Below are 23,721 nucleotides of genomic sequence, written 5' to 3' on the forward strand. Positions count from 1 at the left end.
GCCTGTATCCAGAGTCCCTTCTAATCCCCTTGAATTGTTTCTTCCATTAGGTGGCACAATTGATTTAGGGTTTGAAGAAGCTTGACAGGACTACCCTATCTTGAGACAATTCCACTGGCTTTTTCCAGCCAAATAAAGGTCTGCTGGATCCTTTTCATGAGGATCAACCTAACAGCTAAGTAACCTATTGTAAATGACAAGCGGAATCGAGATCTCGTTTGTCAAAAACAACAAAAAAGAAGGACAAAGAAGGCTAGATGGCATGTTTCTATGCACCGAGGATCTGGAACTTCATCTCAATGTATCCATGACATGCTCTTTCGCTACTGAAATGAACCAAAGTGCATTTCTTGAAGCAACACCTCCTATGTGTGTAAACACGTTGACAGTTCCTTACTGGTCGTTGACAATACTCCTGCAGTCCCGCCACATAAGTTCCCTTCCCTGTCCAGTTCTCTTGGACTGTGGTTGTGTAAGATACATAGAACAATCCAATATTTACATACAAATAATAGGTGTAGCGTTTCAGGCATTAGTGCTCACTCCCCATATCTGGTTGTTTACCATTTGATGTGTGGTGCAGCATTGAAATTCAACTCCACCTAACAAGGTTAAATTCCTGCCAACTCTGCTACCTTCAAAACTGATCTGTTTTTTACTGCTAAATTGGGACTGAAGAAGGAAATGAAACATGCAAGAAGTACATCTGCCACACTGCCTTTGGACCTTGCTGAAGGCAGCTTTACTGAAGGGACATACCTGTGAACGGTTCTGTGCTGATTTGTTTGAGTGTTAACAGAATCTGTATTTATGTCTTCCAGTGGTGGCTGGCTTAAACTGAGAGTGGTGAGGCAAGGGGAGTACAAACATAAATAATTAAATAAATAAATGCACTTACATCCGCAGCGCAACGTCCTTCTCCCTCGGGTGTCTTCCAGGTAGTTCCAGATGCAGGAAACTGCACTACCCAATCCTGTCCCTGCTTTCTCAGCATGAAAGCAGCACCAGGATTGGATAGAGCTGTACCAGCGCTCCTAAGAGCATTGGAGGCCTGCGCTTTCACTAACCCAGCTGTCTAATGTCTAGATGTGCACGTCAGGCTAACTGTCCCAAGACGGCTGGCCAAACAGACATGCACATTTTAAAGCGCACAGCTCCCTGCTGCAGCCCATAGCCAGCGCTGGTCCCGCCCCATCCTGACACTCAGTTTGGGATGAGTTGCAGAAAAATAAAACTGTAATAAATTAACTTTACTACAGTTTTATTTTTCTGCTGTAGGGCTTGTGTGGCGATGCTCCTCCACTCAAATGGAGAAGCCACCCCTGAGATTCTTCTGAACGCCTCAACCTGTTTTTGTATGAATCTTCAAGATTCACATCAAAATACCTGTGAACAGTGTTTCAGTTCCTTGTCTTTTTTAAATTAAGTCTTCATCACGATAGTACACATTTAGATCAGTTAAACCTAAACGATGCCTGACATTTCAGAGCTGTTGGCACATTCCTCTTTATCAGTCAGCCATTAGTTTATTCGTCATGTCAACAATTGTTGCTTAATTGTGACTAATCTAGCCGTAGAAGAGTTACATTGTTGTAGGTTTTTATCCGATTCAGGCTAATCCATCTTTAAAATCACAGATTGGGTTAACCAATTATTATTTAACTGAGTGTAGGTATAATGGTGAGATGAAGCAGACTTGGAAACAGTGGCGGCTGCCACTGAGTAGCACAGGTCAGCCGTGGGAAATAGAAAAATAAATAAATAAAAGTTACTTACCTTGCTGCGGACCGCAGTCTTGCTTCGCATTGTCCTCTTCTGTTCCTGCATGAAGCAGGAAATACACCCAGGGTCCCCTAAGCCAATCACAACGCTGCAATGCAGCCTGGAAACTTTGTAAACCACAGCCTACTTTTCATTAGCGCTGTTTATCTTTCTATACCTCGCTAAACTGATTTACGGCATGTTAAGTTACGAGTGTGCATTCTATTTTGCCCAGAGTGCGGAGAATCCGCACTGGTAACTGTACGAGTCATAAGAGCCTTAGTGGATGGATCTAGCCCAGAGAAGTGGTTTGGGGATATGAGTAAAGAAGCACGGCTGCCCAGTGTGCACCATTTCAGAAACCACTGAGGGAAATGGGCACAAGACGCTGCCCACTTAAAACGGTTTCATGCTGTATTCAGGACCGGAAATTATTTTCAATCACACTGAATTGTTCAAAGTTTCACTTACCAACAACTTTGATTTTAATATGTGCCACAGCTTCTCCAGCCTCGTTCTTAACCATAATGCGGTAGGTGCCGGTGTCCTCCCTTTCAGCGGAATCAATAACCAACAGGCCATGGTCTGGGTGAGATTCTGCACGTACACGCCCACTGAGATCTGTGATCCACTGCAATTCAAGGTATAACGTGACTGTTCTATGACATGAAGTTGTACCATAAACACTTACGTTTCAGAATAAATACAAAGAACGGCCATTTACAAAACACAAAGAACAGCCACATGCAAATGCAATAGTTTCTGACTTCCCAAACCTCTCTTCTTAACCACGGCATTGGCTAAGAGGTCTCTGAAGTGGGTGTTGGAGAGAGGGTTGACTACGTTTGTGCATTAGTTTGTGCTCGTTTCTCTCTTTACTGAACCAGCTTGAACAGGATTGTATTTACAATTATTTGCAATCCTACCGTAAAACTATCACACCACTTCGTTTATGCCCAGAAGTTGACAAAAATTACCACAATTACACGAGAGCAACCATTTTCCCATCATTCCGTGAGTGTCCAATGTTGCTAATTTATCATGGTGGGCAGTGGGTACTCCACTTCTCACGCTTGCACGCACAAACATGCTGACAGAGACGCACATATGGTAAAAGTTAGAAAAACTAAAATAATCCCCACTGTCAGCTTTTCTAAGGAGGAAAAATCCCTGAGCTTGAGAGGAAAGCTACTGACAGCGCTATACCTTTTCCCACCCAGGGATCCCTTCGTCCGCTTTACAAAAAGGGCTGCGGGGGATTCCTTTTTTTACTTTTTTTCTCTACAGGTTGAAGAATTACCACATCTGTATACCAATAATAGGCCTGATTCACAAAGGTATACGTAAATGTTTGATCTAAACTTAGAGCAAATGTCTAAGTTTACAACTTTGGGAATTTACGAGTAATATCTTTAGGTACGCACTCGGGACGGAGATACAGCTCAAGTGCGGATATAAAAATAGTACTCCTGAATGCCCTTTGCTAATTCCCAAAGTTGTAAACTTAGTAGTTTGGTCTAAGTTTAGACCAAACGTCTAAGTTTACCTTTGTGAATCGGGCCCAAAATATTTTTCCAAAGCGGGGTGCCGGGGTAATTCACTAAAATGACAAAATAACGCTCCTCCTCAAGGTGCTGCTGTGCAGCATAATTTAGGTGAACACTGACAAAGGTAAAGCAATAATCTTTAATGCCAACATTTGTAACTATATAGTTTGTAGTTTTAGAAAGACACTCAACTCACTGAAGATGGATATCAAAAAACATGCCAGCTTAAAGGAAAGGCACCTATAATAGCAATGACATTCATTTTATTGACATCAGAAGGATAAATACCTGCACAAGCCCTGCCAGGACTTGAACCTGTGATCTGCAGATCCCTCGGCATCAGACTGCCACTGTTATCTTACCAGCTTACGGATGGTTGGTGCCAAATGCAAGCACATGCAGTGTACGCCTGGGTCATTACTGCACTATTCATAATGTGACTTCTATAATGGCGGGGCTCAGCAGGGTGAGATTAGGCCTGGGCGGTGTTCGATGAGCTCTGCGAAGTGACCAAAAAACTCCCCAGGCTGCCCGGAGCTCCCCAAGCGGCGGAGTGCATTAGGCCAGGCCATTACTGCTGATTTTTAGCGCCGGGTGTTTGTGACACACTAGAAGATCAGCGGGAGCAGCACCATGCGCAGAGCAAGAGGGCGCGGCTTCTTTCTCCCACTCTATTAGATGTTCTACTCGAGCGGCAGCTTCTTCAACACTGACGTTTTCTTAACACGAGCAGTTGCAACCAACCGCGACTGCCGGGATTTTCCTCGCTCGCGCTCACCAACTAAGCTTTGGCGAGCATGGAAAAAAACCCAGCTCAGCGCGTGTTCCGTGGAGTGCGGAAAACTCAGCGAATAGAGCAGAGTTCATCGCTCAGGCCTAGGTGCAGGGCTCGAGTCGGGGTACCACGCGGGTGGACGGCGTCCCCCACTTATTTTACCGGGTTTTTACCGGGTGGACGCCGTCCACCCTGGCCAAAAGATGGAGCCGGTACCCGAGCCTGCGCGTGCGCTCAGCACTCACCAAACCTAACCTTCTATTGTCGAGAGAGGGCGAACAGAGCTCTTTAAGTTGTTTCACGTTGATGGAGCCGTTCAGTATGACAGACGGGCGCTCGTGGCCGTATATTAGAAAAGGTCAGTATGTGTTTATGCATTTCAGACGGAGACCGGCAAATTTACTGTGGGCAATAAATACGCACCGAACAAGCGCATCTTTAATTTCTCCGCTCCTTTGAGTGTCAATACGGTGACTAATTCCAACGTAAACATTCTCCTTTTCCCTTTGAACCTGCCCCCATCGCCTTCTAACCTTTGTTAATTAGTGGGGACTCCATCTCGTGACGTCACTTCCGGCTGTGAGGTCACTTCCGGTGACACCACCTAACTTGGAGCGTCCCCCCACTTCTTTTTTTAGGACTTGTGCCCTGCCTAGGTGAGACAGACCCCTCAGGTGCCGAAAGGCGATTATGGTGTATATTGGAGCAAGGGGTGATAATCCTAAACACAGTTAGCCTTAAACTGCCAAGTTCATGACAGCACTAGCCCTGGCGGGATGGGGAGATACTAATAGCTATTGTCTGCCTATGATTTACGATTACTTCATGACAACTTAGTTACCCATGACCTCTCGGGGGAGGATGGAGTATGAAGATGACTCATTTAGGCCAATAGGTTTTACTACCACGCCTACTCAATTAATTCAAACTCAGTAGACCCAGTTCACAAAGATTTTCCTGTAATTAAAAAAGATTTACTCCTGAAATAGATGTGGCTTACTTCATAAATTCTCGGAGTAGGTTAAAACTATTTATGGTAAAATAATTCGTGTTTAGCTGAAATTGATGAAAGGCCGAGTCATCCCTATCTGGATCCAAACCTGTATCCAGCTGGTTGCAACCGATTTGTAAAAAATTATTCATATTTCATCCATCACACCACAAAGTGAATTGTCTCTTGGTGCGTTTAATAATGATTTATTATTACCCAATCCAATGGCACTCATTTTCTTCACTTCACAGGGATTACAGGCGTATTCCTCATTTATAGCTTCAAAATATAGTATTGGTTGGTAACATTTATAAATATTTATTTTAATATTTCACCGACCAATGTTTAATTTTTTTTAAGTGAAAAAAGTTATTCGTATAATTTAGTAACCTAATAACAGACTATTGTCCTTAGAATATAGGGTTCAATTCAATGGCTTACTAGATCAGCATGCGACTAGACCAGCTGAAATTAACTCTTTTTTCCCAGACCTGTCAAACAAACAAGAGAAAATCCCACTTGCCAAAACCAGAGTTTCGAGGAAAATGTGTATTCTCCATCATGGCAGAAAAGATGACAGTTCATCTTTTTTTCTTGACGTTGGGAAATGATGCTCCGGGTTATTGGTCACATCTTCCTGTATGATGTGTACGCGACATGCAAGGTGGTGTTTGTAGCTCACACAATATTCTCATGCTATTGCAGGCTGCCTGTAGTGAACACAGATTTGTGTAGGCCACAGTCTGTGACTGAAGCTGCATAAAGTTGGGAGAAAGGTCTGCTGCGCCCATCACTAGGCGCTCTGCCTCTACATCCTGCTTCACTAGTCATGTGCAGTTGTTTCTGTTACTTTGTAGGATTAACTTGTGACAGGTGATCAGGCCATATATGACTGGTGATGTGTGACTATGCAAGGGCTTTAGGGGCTGTTGGAGTCAGGACAGATAAAGGTCCAAATCAAAGATACTTTTAGGATGTGTTTCTTATCTTGTATCCAAGAAACGAGATGCTGATTTTGTGGCAGTATTCGGCTCCAGTACCAGTGTATAAGGCATTGGCAGCCCCAAAAATCTCAGCCCGGGAATGGGAGGCTGGGTATGTTCTGCACCCAGACTGTAATTCAGTGCGCATGATGGTTTGTCCGGCCCGAGACGGATGGCCAAAGCGTCTTGCACACTTGGAGTGGGCAAGCCACTCCTGCCCTGTTCTGTGAGCAGTGCAGCCCTGCCCTGCCCCATCTCAGCTGAGCAAGGATGGAAAATAAAATGATAATAACAATGAGTTATTATGATTTTATTCTTTCCTTGTTGGCCTGCTCAGTGGGGCGACGCTCCTACGCCTTAGCGGAGGAGCCGCCACAGATTTTGTTGTTTGCTAAGGCTTGTTTTATCCTGTATGATCTATTCTCCTAAAAGGACGAGTTTCAGGAGTTGTTCTATATTTATTGTTAAAGGTGTGCTCCTATTGCTTTTTACAATGACTTTCTCATTTGTGCGGTGGAGGCACGCAGCTGTTACCTTGATATTTTGGGTACTGTCTTCCTACTGTGGGTCTTATCTTCTATATGATGGTTTGGCTGTAATCAAAGAACTGACCTGTGATTGTCCCAATGGCATTTGTTACTATCATAGTGAACAGATAGTCCATCACACTGTTGCCTCATGGGGACACTATGTACATTGTTTCAGTAAGTCCCTTCTGGTTGGGCCACTGAGAGTCGAGAGTTGTAGTAGTGTTTTCATGTGGCTGGGATATTTCTATTTGGATGACAATGCTCACCTCTGTTAGAGGATGAACTGGCAGTTCTCTGTTGGCAACAACACGCTCCTGTGACCACACAATGTGGTGTGTATTCGTTTCTGATCAGACAATGGCACTCTGTAATGCGCAACTGATAGTTACTCGATGGCACAGATCATGAATGTCGATTCACCAAAATGTCATGGGTAACGAAACTGACAGCATGCACCCTTTGACTTTAAGCACATAACAGGAAGTGATATCTTACAGCCTTTGACACTGAATCTTCCTAGGATGCAATGTCACATGATCTAAAAACCTGATGACATCACAATAATTGACATCGCTTAAGTTCTATAATAACTGCATGAATATGATAACAGCATAACACTGAAAAATGTCTACTTTAGATGCCACCTGTATTGGGGCCCAGATATGATATACTAAGAGAACATTGCTCATTTATCCATGGGTTACTTGAAAAGTTATGTGTTTGTTAGAAAATAATATAGTGCGGCAAAGCACAGGACAGCATTGCGGACATAAATTATTCATACAACAAACTGGCATGATTTCATTTTTCAACGAGTGTATACTGCAATGAAAAGTGTATTGATAAATTAAAGGGAGAGCTAAAAAACGGAAAATAGTAGTAGCTATGTAAAACTAGAACTATTTTACAAGTCCCATTCGTCTGTGCTGCAAAATCAAAATAACTAGGCTTCAGTCGTCATTGTTTTTCATGTCCTGACTGTGGTGCAGGTGAAAGATACAGTGAGGGAAAACCATATTCCATATCTTCATCATGCTTCAGCTCTTTGGTTGTAACAACTCTCACCACACAAAATCCGGGAGAGAAAGTTTTTCAAGTCACATGGCTTGGAGCTAGCATGATGGCACTGGGCACCTTAATTTAGAAAGTTGTGAAGTCTAATGTGTAACATGGATTATTAAAACAAGTATATTTTTAACTTGTGGCATGAGAAAGAGGAGGCAGGGACTACAAGCAATCTCCTCTCATTTTTAGGCCTGAGAAGATATAGCAAGACATGTTACTCAAGCCAGGCTCAGCTTTAAATGGCTAGTCCATCTTTAGTGCTCGCTTTTTCGCCTGGCACAAAAATGAAGGCTAATGCATGCAAATGGTACTTGCACTCAGTTTACATGCGCTCTTCCCCTATTTGTTTTACATTTTGATAACAGTTAGTTGTAAGTGTGAATGTAAATTGGGAGACAGCACAAGTTGCACCCTGCGCCCTATCAATGACAATTCTTAAAAGAGTGCCAATAAAGGTTGTGCCCATTTAGGACTAACACCAGGGTCTTAGTTACCCAATGATTATATAGATGCCATTTGCAATTTACTCTGGGCCTATTCACAAAGGTTAATTTGGTCATAAACTTACATTACTTATGCCTGCCAAGAACTAGCACAGGGATTCCTGGCGGGCACTAGCACATGTATGCGTGGAGAGATCTCCATCCCTCACATGTTCCACTGAAGAAGTGGGATAGTGGGTGTTCCACAGCCCTGGAAGTTTTGAAAGCCCACAAATATGGCTGTCTGTTGCCATTCATAAACTCCTCTCCCTCCTCTTTCCACTCTGGATGTTTCCTCCAACCAAGAACTGATATAAATGTATTTTCAGGCTGGGAAGGGAATGTCATATGATCTTCAAAGGTATATACAGTGAAACCTGCATATCCCACAGCTTTCCATGCTTATTCCTTGCAACGGTTAAAAACTATTTAAGTTTCATCCGCCACGTATGTCGAATCTTTCCCACCCCGCCCCCACTCTTACCTGCAGGAGCCACACCTTGAAAGAAGTAAATGCACACTTGTAGGTAGATGTACACCTGCAAGCGGATAACTACTAATTTTTGGTGATTGGTCCCAATGTGTATCTATATATTTCTTCTTATTTTTGTATTCTTACTTCAAAGATGAGACTTCAATATACAAAAAATAGAACGTTCACATAATTTCTGGAGAGTTTTTTACTGCAATAATAATTCAGTTTCCAGTGACACTCTGCCTACTCATGCATTCCAGGTACAAAGACTTAGAATTGCTCAGGACATCTCTTTCCACAAGGAGGACCTCAAATATTTCCTTGTGGTAAAAATATTTCTCTTCAGAATGGGTGAATGGTGAAGTACCTGTTGAATGACATACCTTATCCCCTCTACTCCAGATGATTTTTGGAGCTGGCTCTCCAGTGATTGGGATTTCAAGGCGCAGTTTGGTCCCTGCTACGACAACCACAGTGTTGTCTGGGTAATTAAGAGAGTCAAAGTGGATTTTTGGCGGATCTGCAATGGAAGATGCAATATTAATTATTTCATAAATGGCTCATAGTCCTCTGTTCATAAGCTAGTCATACGATGTACTTCATCATTTGATACAGATTGTTTACAATGCACAATGTGTGTAGTAAGGTGTCCTTTTAAGTACATGCACGACACTGACTCCTAACACTTCCAAAAAAGGGGCATTTCACCCAGGGTAGTAAGCGCTATATAAATACTACAATGCAATAAAATAACATAATTAGAGACTTAGACATTGTGCAGCAGAACTCTCAAGTTGTTCCAATATGTTCTATGTGCATGCTGGAAAAATGCTAAACTACAAGGACCCAGGATGCAAAGGCCAACAAGCGAAAGAACTCTGGTTATGGAGTTTCACACAATAGACTGAGGGTTTTGTGTCACCAAACCAGTCTACCTATGATGGGCTTTCTTATGGAGGACGGTCACAGCTTTCTGGCCTGGAAACATGTTTTCATGGAAAACACCACTACCTATGGGTTAAACCACAACTTGGACTGACAAAAGCGGTATGCCAGGCTGTATGTGCTGTGAAGCCGCAAGACACAAGATCACAGGTGAGAGCGTGTAGGCACTTTATTGGAGCTTACTCATGATCCGCTCTCTGACAACTGCGACAAATAGGCCCCCAAGGCACAGTTAGATTATAAGGTTCTGGGGTATTCCACCTTAACATCGACTCCGGAATATCATGCTACTAGTATATCATGCCCAAAATAGGGAGGACCAAAATATAATGAATGTAAGGGCAGATAGGCAAGTATAGATTCACTTTACTTATATATACACCTTGACAATACATATGTCTTTCAGGTATGTAGATATGGAATTCAGAATAGTAAATCTACACATATCTTATATGCACTTACCTTCTCGATATTTTGGTCCTCAATATTTTGGACACAATATTTTGGGAGCACAATGTGTCTGTTGTTGATATTTCAACATACAGAAGACACCAGAACAACCTTCTTGCAGAACTGTGTTAAGAAAGCAGCGCAATAATACAATTGTGACTATAGGCCAGCCATGCGGTGTGAATTACGTTTAAGGCTGAATGTTACTTTTTAGTGTCTGTGTGATCACCTCCTCACTTCCCATTTGTATCCCTTTTGCAGGCCCTGTGATGTCCTCCCTCTTACAACTAATTGAGAAAAAAAGGAGCCCCACTCAACCCTGCTCAACACCTCTGCTAGCATTCTAGCCTATTGCTCACCATTGGTGAGGACCGGGGCCAGAGGTGTCAAAGGCCTCTTCTCCTCAATGATGACAGCATTTTACAGCTCACTGAAGGGGCATGGAGCACTTTTTCCTTGAGTGAATAAGGGCCAACACTGCGTTGTACATCAATTACTACAGAGATTATAATATTTGATGGAGTGTTCAGAAATCATACACCTAGCGCCAAGCAGGGAGTTCTGTTACAGTTGTTTTTCTTTCTGAACATAAGATAAATGGTACAAAGTATTGCCAGTGTTTTGGGACCATTTAGTTATTAGGACAAAAGATGAGTGTCTTATGTGGTCCTAGAACTCTGAGGTATTTCATGCCCTAAAATCAGTGGGCGTTTTATTTACCACATTGCTCTCCTTTTGACCCAGCTCAGGGGTGAGTAGCTCACTTAGTTCTGGATTCATCTATGTATTCTGGGATTGGTAGTTTAAAAAAAATTTGTAAATAGAAACTGTAAGTCACAGAATGCAATAAATACGGCTAGATTTGCAAATCGTGTACGGCCTGTGAAAGCTTTGTAAGAGGTAGAAAGGCCTACTTTTAAATTAGAACCCTATGTTCCCAGGTGTTCTGTTATGTTAAAAGGTTTTCTAAAGCGCGCAGATTACTCCAGCTGGAGCGTCCCCGCGCAGAAGGCGAAAAGGCCTCTAAAAGAGGGGGAAATGGGGTGAGAACCTGGCGAAATCTGGTGCTAAGGCACTAGGACGAATAACTTTGTCTAAACAACCAGGTTTTAAGAGTTTTCCTGAAAGTAGCCTTAACCGGTTCTAATCTCAAATGCAAGGGAAGAGTATTCCACAACTTGGAGGCACATACGGCAAAAAAGCAGCCCCCCCATCTGGGCTTGTCTAATATGGATGCGGGCATCTGAAATAGTGACAAAAACTTGACCCTTTCCTTCCTTTTCACAACTTTGTTCTTAGGCTTTGAGCTGACATTTGAGCCATTAAGGAATGTTTCCAGCTCGGCAAGGGCCTAATGTACCACAAGACAAAAGTCCCAGGAATGTGCTCAGGCCAGCCAGTGGCAGCTCAAGCTCCCCTGACCTAAGCACATCTTGTCGGCTATCTGCAGGTCAGGCAGTAGGAAGCCCTCAAGGCCATTTTTGTGTTCCAGGTTTCAGCCAATATGGAACGAAATCTCTAACATGAGTGTTGCTGTCGCGTCCACCAATATTAGTGACAGACTCCCTTCATTCATTGGTGAGGTCATGAAGGAAGGTGTAGCAAGCTTTCAAACTCTGTAGCAACAGGTAGTTGGAATAGGTGGCAGCGGTAGTGACATCATTATACATATTGTATTAAATAATTACAATTGAGTAACAAAGCAGTTTTCTTATTGCTGGTATGTTCCGACATCAGTGCAAGTCTGTAAATAAACGACAGCAGTGTTTTGGGAGATATATGCTACCTTTTTATTATAACATTTTATGCATTAGACCTAATAATACTGTGGAAGTACCCAGTTTGTTGTCTGTCCTATAGGGTATACATCATTTTTACGTCTCGGCTAGACAATACTTGTGCTGTATCTTTGAGACATGCTCTATATACTTTGTGGGCTTTAGCCCACCCATAGGCTTCCCATTCGCCAGCCCCATCGTCGCTCTACTATTCTTTCTCCCCATTTGTCCATGACATACATTTGTCATACCTCTTCCTGTGTTTAGCCCTCCCTGAGAGCTGGGACCAAGTGCTATACCAATCCACTGGTCACCATTTCAGCGTCTGTTTTATGAACTACCTTTTTCTTTTGTTGAAAAAACAGTTCAAACGATCAGTCTTGTTTTCACTCCCTGAGAGCTCATCTGTAAAAAGGCTTGTACATCTTTTTCTTATCACATCACATTGGCTGTGCTTTCCAAGACTGATGTCAAATGTCAAACACTCTTTGTATGTCTTTGTTGCGTGTTCAGCTCTCTCAAGAACTCACAGACGTTCAGGGTAAGTCTTGTTGTCTTTAAATACGAAGGACGGAGGCCATTTTATCCAAAACATTTTTGATGTGGGTAGCTTTTTCTAGGTCGGTTTCTGCTTTGTGTATTTTATTTTTGCTCACCTGATTTGTCTTTGTATGGCCCTGCAACAGGAACTGCCTGCAGTGTGTTACATGCATGGCAATGATTATTTGAAGTGAACATATAGACGAACTGCTACTTTCAGAATGCGACAGTGCCCAGGCCACTTAATACAAATATTGCCAGTCTATCAACTAATGTTACAACACGGAGTGGCAGGGATGCGAGGGGTATAATAATTACACATCTTCAGAATACGTTGTACTATCCTGACATGTTTTCTGTAAGTGCTTGACTGATAAAGGTATTGAAAGGCCTGGAGAATTTGGATTTATGGAGTGAGCGAACACCACGATACAAACTATTCTTTCTACAGCCGCTGTGGTAAAGTGCATGTTTTAGAAATGGGTTAATCAAGGACGTTTCATTACTACAATTTATGGGGGTGATTACTGCCCCTTATGTTGTTTCAAAACCATTACTCCAGCATTAGAGGCTGCGTGACAGGCAATGTGAGGTGAGGCCTCTTACGCCAAGCAGGTACACGCAGGCTGATTCAACCGTGCACACCTTGGGCAGGCCTGAGACAGCTTAGAGTACAATTAGCTTGAGAGTTTGCCTGCAGACGTTACTAATGGGCCTTGAATTCACACAACCCACACCCATGCCTCCAAGCTCGTGTGGTACTCTCCAAGCTGTCCTAGGTCAGACTTGCCACTCAACTTTGGGTTTTCATGCATAGTTATTTCGTTTTTTTTTAACTTGCACGTCTTGTGCTTTTCGAACGGATGCATTGCTCCTTTTGTTATTACACAGTCCTCTTGTGGAACTAAGGATGACATTAACCATGTTTTAATTTTATTGCACTTAATTGTATTTAAAAGGCATTACTCCCAGTCACCTAAATCATAATGGAATCTAATGTCTGGCAAGCAATACTCTTATTTGGTTTCCTCCGGTGTCTTTTACATCACCTGAGGTATTACGTGGGAGTCTTCTTTAAAGCATGAGTACTTTCACTTATCTTTGTAGACATATTATTTAGCTCTTGTGTCGTGCTAAAAGGCTGCACCAGTCCCCCCCTCAAATCCTTTCCATAATACTGTTGCACACAGATGATGTCACTGTTACAATTTGCAATAATATTCTTCTAATGTAAACCGTGTTGTGAGGTTGAGTAGAAGAGGTGGTGAGCTTTATGACAATAACACAATTTGCACTTAAATACTTTAAGTAAATCCAATATGTTTCTAGTACTTTTTAGTGACGTTAAAAACCTTACATGCAGAATGGTTCCTTTAGTTCATTTGAGTTGTATACAGTTTGAACCTTGCAGTCTGAAGTGCATGGCCTGCACGAGCTGAGAGATCTTAACAAAAAGAATGTTTAAATTTGATTCTGGAATATTCCTTTTGCTCATTAGTCCTTTAAATGCAGGAATCTGTGAAGCATAATCCTTGGAGGTGCTCCAAGCTGAACTGAGACTAGATGTTGTCAAGGGCCTGCTTAAAGAGGCTTGTTGATCCATTCTTTAATTGGCTCTTGATATTGTACATTTAAGAACAGGTATGTAGGAATCAGTTTTGAGAATTGAATGCTGAAGGTGGAGCTGCGGTTGTCGTTTTATGTGACTTCTCTCGTGCATCTGACAATGTAATAACTTAATTGCAGTATTTAAAACATCGGCCATGGCAGCCAAGGACCTACCCGCGAATGGCCAATTGTTAATAACTCACCTGATTGAGGGAGGAGGTACAGGAGTTCAATGGTGACATATTGGCCAAAACCAGCTATGGGACTGTTCTTCTGCAGAGAACCTCTATGTCAATAAAACCAGCCCCAGCGCCATACACAAATGCATTAACACTGCCCATGCCTATAGCTCTCGGATTGCAGAGACCTATTGGCTTTGCCGATGCTTTTTAATTTCAGCAGTGACGTGAACATGGAAAGCCCAGCAGCCCGTAATGTGGTTTAAAGCCAACCCGAAGCAGCATCAGCACCTACCTATCACATGGACTTTGCCAGGGATGTTCACTAAGTACAGGTCTGGAACAAATCCATAATCTCCGTCATCTTCCACCAGGGAATTTGCTATGATTAACCTGTGGATTCTTTAAAGATAAAATGAGCATGGTTAAAAACCAAATGTTGTCCAAAGAGGTGAAACATTAATTATGCACACTTGTTTGTACATTTCAGTAGCTTCATCATTGTAAACAGTGTAGTGTGAATTGTGTTAGATTTGGAAAGGTTATCAGGAGTCAGCATGAGGTCTGCATAGCCATTTTGACACTTCTGCAGAAATACTTTTTAAACATTATATTATAGGCAGTGCCACTACATTTTCCGCACTGTTTTATTTGCCACATAATCCATCATCTGAAAAGATTGACTGGTCACATTTCTGTTGCTTTTTGCTATGTTTGGGTGTTAAACTGTGGTGCAACCTATCTCCAGACAGTGTTAACAAGTGTAAAAATTGCAAAAAGTAGTACTATCAGAAAAAGGGCCACAACACACTACATAATTTGTCTTTTCTTGCGACATTATTTAGTCAACCCTGCCGCCTAATTTGGCCCTCTCCTGCCACATAACTCTAGTAGCTCAGATTAATTGGTAGTATGTATCCTAGTCATCTCAAGATACAAGCGTTTAGTTCATATTTGCTGTTTTTGTGGGGATCACTGGACAGAATTAACTGCATGTATATTGCAGAGAAACCCCATGGTTTCACTGGCAGGGAAGTGGTCTTAGGGACTGGTAGATGTGGGAGACCTATGGAATCCTCAGTGCAATGATAGTCATACCACGTTAGATGGAACAAAGTGTCTTAAGAAGGTGAGTGGAGGTGCCAACCCTTCAGGCATCTCGTAGTTTTGATGTCACTATGTTACCTCTGTGACGGTAAGGCTCTCATTAGGCAGGGTAGGCAGAGGTTGGGCTAAACACAATGTAAGACTTGTGGTTAACTAGTTCCTGAGGCAGGGAGTAGGATATGTTTAGGTCAAGCCTAATAGACAGCACAAGCTACAAAAGACCTATTGTGGGGTTACGAAGAACTTACAGGGGCTTACAGCCCACCCATTTATTACCATTAATTGGCTTTATTGTCACTCTCATTTGCTTGTTTCTAAATTGCTTTCCTTGCTCATCATGTATTTGCCACTCCCCTCGAGCACAGTCTATTAACAATCCTCTTAACTGGCTGAGGATTGTTTCCTTCTACTGCTCAGTTTTAGTGAACATTTATTTTCTTCTTGCTTAAGCACTCTATCACAGTGCATTTGTTTTCCAGCTCTTTCCCTCTTGTGTTTCTCTCCCGACAAAATACCACCCCAAGTGCTCTGTGTTTGCTCTCTCTCTCTCGCTAGGCTGCTCACTCTCTCTTCGGTGTACTTCCCCTCTGCACCCAGCATGTCTTATGTCACTGTCATTTGCTTCTCCCACTGCTGTGTAAACACAACAGAAGCTGCTCCAAGTATTGTGACTGAAACCTAGCTAATGCTAGGTGAAGTGAGTGATGGCATCTCACAAAAAGTTAAGGACTGTCCTCACACACCACCTGGAGACAGGGAGGCACTTCTAAAGCTAAGTGGGGGCCCATAAAGTGAGTGAGTTTAAAAATCAGTATAATCGCCAGAATGAATTTTATTCTGAGGAGGGGATTATATGATATTAAAATACAAGACCGGAGGAGCATGGGGAGCTTATTGCCCCATCACCGTAGTGGTAAGTGTTGTCGACATGTTTCTGCCTATTTGGCCCAAGTGGTCCGTGGCATTCATCAGGTCAAGATAAATAGAAATAGAAAAAGGGCTCCTTATCTTACCACACACATTTGTAGATAACTTTTGGCTCCAATTAGGGGCACACCTGAGCTCAATACACCACGATCCGCCTACCAACTGCAAGTATTTAAGCCCCGCTGGCACGTTTGACTTAGTAGTCATCAGGGACGGAGAGCAAACACACACAGGTTACGGTGAGAGACGCACCTTTACGAAGTAAGGGTATGAGTGTCGGTATGAATGTGTATTTCAACCCCCAAACAAGTAAGAAAAGGTGCCCTTTTTCACTCACTTTATGTGCCCCCACTTAGCTTTAGAAGTGACTCCCTGTCTCCAGGTGTAGGCCCGCTCTCCATCAAACCAAGTTTTTGGAGAACAGGGACTGCCGATGATGAAGCATGACACCAGGTGGTGTGTGAGGACAGTCCTTAACTTTTTGTGAGATGCCTTCACTCACTTCACCTAGCATTATCTAGGTTTCAGTCACAATACTTGGAGCAGCTAATGTTGTGTTTACACGTTATGTTGGAGGCTAGCTGTCTCCAAGCGCCCGCGCCTCTTTTTCCCTCCCCTGGTATCTGCAAGGGTTAGTGTGTTACATGGTTTGTACAACTTAGTCCACTGCCCCCATTTTGCTGTCCTCGTCTTGTAATTCTTCTCCTGCCCCCATGTCTCTCTGTCTCTCGTGCCCTTGCCCACTCTCCATTGTTTTCACGTAACACGTTCCCCCACCCGCCCCATAGTTGCCCCCCCACCTCTGCCACGTTTAAAAAATATATATTTGTTAAATATATATTATGCTGAATGGCCAGGCAATAAATTGCAGTCGGCCCTTCACAAAATCTCCTTCGCACACTTCAAGGTATTTTTCTAGAGACCGGTCTAAGTGGCGCTTGTCATCATTGTTCGGTTAGTAAAAAAATAAAAGAAAATGTCGCCTGCGGTCTTTTTGTTGGCACATACATGCCTAATGAAGAATGCATGCCTACAGAATGACACGACAACCGACAGTGACCATGCCATTGAACCTTTTTTGTTTTTACCTATATTAAACAGCACCGGGAAAAAACAATGCTTTTTACTGATGCTGTTCAGTATCAGCAAAGTCAACAGCTCCTAAAAGACAGACCTTTTTGTTATTTTTACGGACATTAAACAGCACTGGGAAAAAGCATTGTTTTTTAGGTCGAAGCGTACCAGACAGCACAGCTGTCTGGTTTGCTAAAGACATCTTAAGGGCCATTAAGAAAGCTTCCCTAGGAATGCATTGTGCCCATTGCTGACTATTAACTTTGTGGTTTGTAACTCACATTCTCAGGCTTTAATTTGCTGCCTTTATTTGTGTTAGGCTGTCCAGTGTGAGTTCATCCATCCCAAGGAGCAAAGCCTTTTCCTACCAACTCCAATTGTATTGTTCCACGAGTTTTCCTTTCTGTAAACAGGCCGTGCATTCAAAGGCCGAGGTCAAATGCCAGGCTCTGTCTTCTGTGGGAGCCTGGTGTTTTCTTTCTCTTACTTCAAATTGAGAGGATTTATGTGGCAATCTTGCTGGATACTGCGGGTAGGACAAATGTGTTCTTGCACACAATAATATTTACCTAAACTGTGGAAGTACTTCAGAATATATTAGCACTGGGAATACAAATCAATTATTACACTAGGTGGTTACATATCCAGACATTATTGCTTGTGTGCTGTATAGTTTTGTTAGTCAACCGGAATGCCAATGCAAATGTAATGGTCATTTCAATTGAAAACGTGTTGTCTGTAATGGCAGTATGCTACCACACCATGCATACCACACTCTGCCCCACTCCACCCTAAGCTACTCCACTCTATTTCATTCCAGTCCATGCCACTGCACTCTACTCTTCACCACTCCACTTTACAGCACTCTGCGCCACTGTAGTCTGTTCAACTCTGCACCACTCCACTCTATGCCACTGCACGCTACACCACTTTACTCTACACCTCTCTATTCTAATCTATAACTCTCTACTCTATACCAATGCACACTACGCCCCCCTTTTCTACACTACTGCACTCTTCGCCACTGCACTCTACACTACTCCAGCCTAGGCCACTTTAATCTACTCTGCACACCTCCACTCTATGCCACTCTGCAACACTGCACTATATGCCACTGAAATCTATGGCAATACACTCTACACCAATGCAATTTACTCTGTAACACTCAACTCTAATCCCCTGACTTTACACCAATCCACTGTATGCCACTCTAATATATTCTGCATCACTGCACTCTATGCCACTGCACTCTACACCAGTTTACGCCATTATACTCTACACCACTGCACTCTACCTTGCACCACTTTATTATACGCCACTTCAGTCTACTCTGAAACAATCTACTCTACACCACTGCACTCTATGCCACTCTACTCCACTCTGCGCCACTCCACTCTATGGCACTGCACTCTACAACACTCTACTCTGCAACACTGCACTCTCCACCACTCTACTCTGCACTACTGCACTCTATGCCAATGCACTCTATGCGACTCTACTCTGCATCATTGCACTCTGCATCACCCCATTCTGTGCTGCTGCACTCTAAGCTACTCCACTCTGCACCACTCAACTCTGCCACTCTAGTCTACGCCACTCTACTCTACTTGACTGTACTCTATGCCACTGCACTCTATACCACCCCAATCTGCACCACTGCACTCTACTATGTACTACTTTAATATACACCACTGCTTCTATGATGCTGCATTGTACACCTCTGAATTTTACCCCACTGCACTCTGTATCACTATGCTCTGCAACACTCTATGCCAACGCACTCTACACCATTCCTCTCTACTCTACGCCACTCCATGCTGCTGCACTGCCCTCTACTCTGCACCACTGTACTCAAAGCCACTGCACTCTCTGCCACTCTACTCAACACCACTCTACACCACTGCACTCTACGACACACTACTCTTCAAAACTGCATTATACGACACTGAACTCTACGTCACTCTACTCTACAATACTTCATTCTGTGCTACTGCACTCTATGGCACTATATTCTACTCTGCACCACTCTATTCCACTCTACTCTGCACCACTCTACCCCACTGCACTCTGAGCCACTATACATCACTGCACTCTATGCCCCTGTACTCTATGCCACTCTACTCCACTCTGCGCCACTCCACTGTATGCCACTGTATGCCACTGCACTCTACTATGAAACACTCTAATCTGCATTCTACGCTGCTGCATTGTACGCCGCTGCACTCTACACTGCTGCACTCTATGCCACTACAATCTACTCTATGCCACTCCACTGTACGCCACTCTGTGCGGCTCCACTCTATGCCTCTCCACTGTACTCCACTCTTCGCCATTCCAATCTACAACACTCCATCCCACTCTTCTCCTCAATGTCACTAACCTTTAGGCATGCAACATGGCTAAAACACATTGGCAAAGCCAATAGCTCTTGCATAGGCAAGACCTATTGGCTTTGCCAAAGCTTGTTACTGATGCTGTTCAGTATCGCCTAAGACAACAGATCTAAAAAGCCGGACCAATTTGCTTTGCCTGTGCTTGCTTAAAGTGAGGAGAGATAGTTAGACCATTAGAGTCAGAGGCCCTGCACAAATGAATTGTTTCTCGCTTTTCTGTGCACGCCATGACAAGGATGATGTCATTGTCTTTACTGAGTTCTACTGGAGTTGCTATGGTAGTGATATAAGCCACAGGGTGACATAAACCACAGTGATAACTCAAAACAGCATCTCAAAGATGTGTTCATATTCTGACATCATTGTCTGAACATGAGAGCAACAGGGTCTGGACCCGTGGTACTCATGGTACAGCCTGCGGGCCGCCAGCAGCCCGGCAGGTCTTCCTTGGCGGCCCACGGACCTTGCAGGTAATGTACCCATGGCCCTTCAGAGAGAGAGAAAGTGGAGAGAGAGAGGGGGAGAGAGAGAGAGAGAGAGAGAGAGGAGAGAGAGTGGAGGGAGAGAGAGAGAAAGTGGAGAGAGAGAGTTGGAGAGAGAGAGAGGGAGCTAATGAGAAAGAGAGGGGGAGAGAGAGGGCACCAGTGAGAGAGGGAGAGAGAGATAGAGAGAGGGAGAGAGAGAGGGCGGGTGCTAGCAAGAGAGAGTGGAGAGACAGTGGAGACACTAGAGAGAGAGACTGACTGACTGAGAGACAGACCGAGAGAGACTGACTGAGAGAGAGAGACTGACTGACAGAGAGAGACTGACTGAGAGAGAGAGAGAGAGAGAGAGAGACTGACTCAGAGAGAGAGACTGACTGAGAGAGAGAGAGACTGACTGACTGAGAGAGACTGACAGAGAGAGACTAACAGAGAGAGAGACTGACTGATTGAGAGAGAGACTGACACAGAGACTGACAGAGAGACTGACTGACAGAGAGAGAGACTGACAGAGAGAGAGACTGACTGACAGAGAGAGAGAGAGAGAGACTGACTGACTGACAAAGAGAGAGAGACTGACAGAGAGAGACTAACAGATAGATAGACTGACTGACAGAGAGAGAGAGCCAGACAGAGAGAGAGACTGACTGAAAGAGACTAAGAGAGAGAGACTGAGAGAGAGAGTGAGACTGACTGACAGAGAGACTGACAGAGATAGAGATTGACAGAGAGAGAGACTGACTGAGAGAGAGCAGGAACCTGACTGAGGGAGTGAGAGACTAACTGACAGAGAGAGAGAGACTGACTGACAGAGAGAGAGAGATGGACTGAGAGAGACAGAGAGCGAGACAGACTGAGAGAGACAGAGAGAGAAAGAGAGACTGGCTGAGAGAGATAGAGAGACTGAAAGAGAGAGAGACTGACAGAGAGAGAGACTGACCGACTTAGAGAGACTGACTGACAGAGAGAAACACTGACTGACAGAGAGAGACTGATTGACTGACAGAGAGACTGATTGACTGACTGAGAGAGAGACTGACACAGAAAGAGAGAGAGAGAGAGACTGACAGAGAGAGACTGACAGAGAGAGAGAGAGAAAGACTGACACAGAAAGAGAGAGAGAGAGAGACTGACAGAGAGAGACTGACAGAGAGAGAGAGAGAGAGAAAGACTGACTGACAGATAGAGATTGTCTGAGAAACTAACAGACTGATAGAGAGACTGACTGAAAGAGAAACTGGCTGGCTGACTGACAGAGAGAGAGAGAAAGACTGACTGACAGAAAGAGACAGACTGAGAGTGAGAGACTGACTGACAGAGAGAGAAAGACTGACTGACGGAGAGAGAGATTGACTGAGAGAGACTGACTGATAGAGGAAGACTGACTGACAGAGAGAGAGATATACTAAGAGACTGACTGACAGAGAGAGAGATTGACTGAGAGAGACGGACGTAGATTGTCTGACAGAGAGATTGACAGAGAGAGACTGACTGAGAAAGAGACTGGCTGACAGAGCGAGAGACTGACTGACAGAGAGAGAGAGACTGACAGAGAGAGAGAGAGACTGACAGAGAGAGAGACTGACTGACAGAGAGAGACTGACTGACATAGAGAGAGACTGACAGAGAGAGAGAGAGACTGACTGACAGAGAGAGAGAGAGAGAGAGAGAGAGAGACTGACTAACAGAGAGAAAGAGAGAGACTGACTGACAGAGAGAGAGAGAGAGAGAGAGAGAGAGAGAGAGAGAGAGAAACTGTGATGGAATTGCAATGCCTCTTAAGATTGCTATTGTCTGCTAATAAAAATGTATTATCAAAATGTGCTCTTTGTAGTTATATCTGCTTTTCAAATACACCATTGTTGTATTGTCTAATGTTTTGAAACGGGTTTGATTTTTTTTACTCTAGCCCCACCCCCCCCACTAACCCGGCCCCCACTGACCCCACCACTACCGGTGCGGCCCTCGGCCACAAACCACACTGTAATTTTGGCCCCCGACAGAAAGTTTGTAAGCAATACAAAACAACCATTTATTTGAATAATTGGTCCCTGAAAATATTCAGCCGTCGCAAGACATCAGCATATTATATATGCTGGCATTTTTTAAGGTGTCTACAGTCAAGGTAAGTGAGAAAGACATTACTAACATTGACAACTAGGCATTAAATAAACGCATACATGTTATAACACTGTCAGCATTTAGAGAGGCATTTAACTTTCGTTCTGTTTAATTGCTGCATGTAGTTTGAATTTTCTGGAAAATTTGCTTCCTTGACATATTTTGTTGCACCGGTGACAATGTGAAACATCATGACACCGCACAAAGGTGGGGGGTATTCTTGAAAGCTTTTGTTGGTGGCATTTGAGTGGAGAAAAAAACACAACAGTCATGGCTTGATATTTCCCCCTAAACTCAGAAGCCCAGATCTTAGGAATTTGTGCAGAATGAAGTTACAAGGATGACAAAAGTGAATGAAAGAAGACGGGCACTAGGTGTCAGCCTTAGGGTGGGCTTCTCCACAACATTTTGACTTCCTTCTTCATTTTTTCTGATCATGTTTTGATGGTATTAGGATTCTGCATACCTTACCACTGCTAACCTGTGCTAAAGTGCATGTGCTCACTCCTCTAAACATGGTAATATCGGCTTATCCCCATATTTGGCGCCTTTTTTGTTCCTAGTATACACAAACGGATTGGAGAAGTATTTGTTGGACCACTGTTGTGACTTTCCAAAGGTAAATGGTAGGAGTATTCCCATACTCTCATATGCAGACGACACTGTTTTGATGACCCTCACTGGAAATAGTTTGCAGGTGTGCCTAGATGCTTTTAACACCTTCATGCTGGACCTTGACCTGAAGGTAAATTTTGCAAAATCTTTTGCAATGGTCTGTGGTCCAAAAGGGTCAAAATCAAGGAAATTTGTGGTGAATCACTTCACTATTGAAAAGGTGGATAATTTTAATTACCTTGGAAATCTCTTCAACAACAAATTAAGTTGGGCCCCATTAATGAAGGCTCGAGTCCAGAGTGCCACCCGCTCCATAGAAGGTCTTTTCCGTTTTTGTGGTAAGCTGGGTCAAAAACCTGTTGCGCATCTTAAAACCTTATATATATCCAAATGTTTATCTGTGGCCACCTACGGGGCAGGGGTATGGGGGACCGAAAATCCCTCAGTAATACAGGTGATGGAAAATAAATTCCTAAAACGGGTATTATTGATCCCATCGGGTTCATCAAACAGCTTTTGTCATAATGAAATGGGAATGACCAAAGTGACTGACATTATCCGTCTGTCGCCCCTATTATTATGGGGCAAAATATGGTTATCTGATGACCTGCAGCTCTCCAGAGAAATTCTTTTGGACTGTATGAGCCTGGATAATGCAAAGCAGATCCCCTGGTTGTCATATGTCAGTGACATGCTGAAAAAGATAGGTTTGGTTTATGTTTATGAAAATCTTGAAAATATCCAGGGAAACATAAAAACCCAAATTAAAGCAAGTTATTGGAAATTTTTAGACACACCTTGTTTGGGAGGCCCAACTAGTTATGTACCTAAGTTACGGCATCAGTTTTATTTAACTTTTACAACTAATGTCCAATGGCGGTTTTACTTCACGA

The 23,721-nt window shown here is 43.4% G+C and overlaps 1 protein-coding gene across 33 annotated transcripts in view; it reads right to left on the reverse strand.

Moving 5' to 3' along the window:
- MYBPC1 (myosin binding protein C1) overlaps positions 1 to 23,721 on the reverse strand; it is a 330,430-nt gene that overhangs the window by 133,250 nt on the left and 173,459 nt on the right. For all 33 annotated transcript variants that reach the window (XM_085653283.1, XM_085653281.1, XM_085653300.1 and 30 more), the window contains 3 exons: positions 14,405 to 14,511; positions 8,993 to 9,129; positions 2,233 to 2,392 (listed from right to left, as the gene is read on the reverse strand). In XM_085653283.1, coding sequence (XP_085509409.1) covers positions 2,233 to 2,392; positions 8,993 to 9,129; positions 14,405 to 14,511 — 404 coding nt within the window. The remainder of the gene's footprint in view (positions 1 to 2,232; positions 2,393 to 8,992; positions 9,130 to 14,404; positions 14,512 to 23,721) is intronic.

This window comes from Triturus cristatus, chromosome 4_1, assembly GCF_964204655.1.
Source record: "Triturus cristatus chromosome 4_1, aTriCri1.1, whole genome shotgun sequence".
Classification (NCBI taxonomy): domain Eukaryota; kingdom Metazoa; phylum Chordata; class Amphibia; order Caudata; family Salamandridae; genus Triturus; species Triturus cristatus.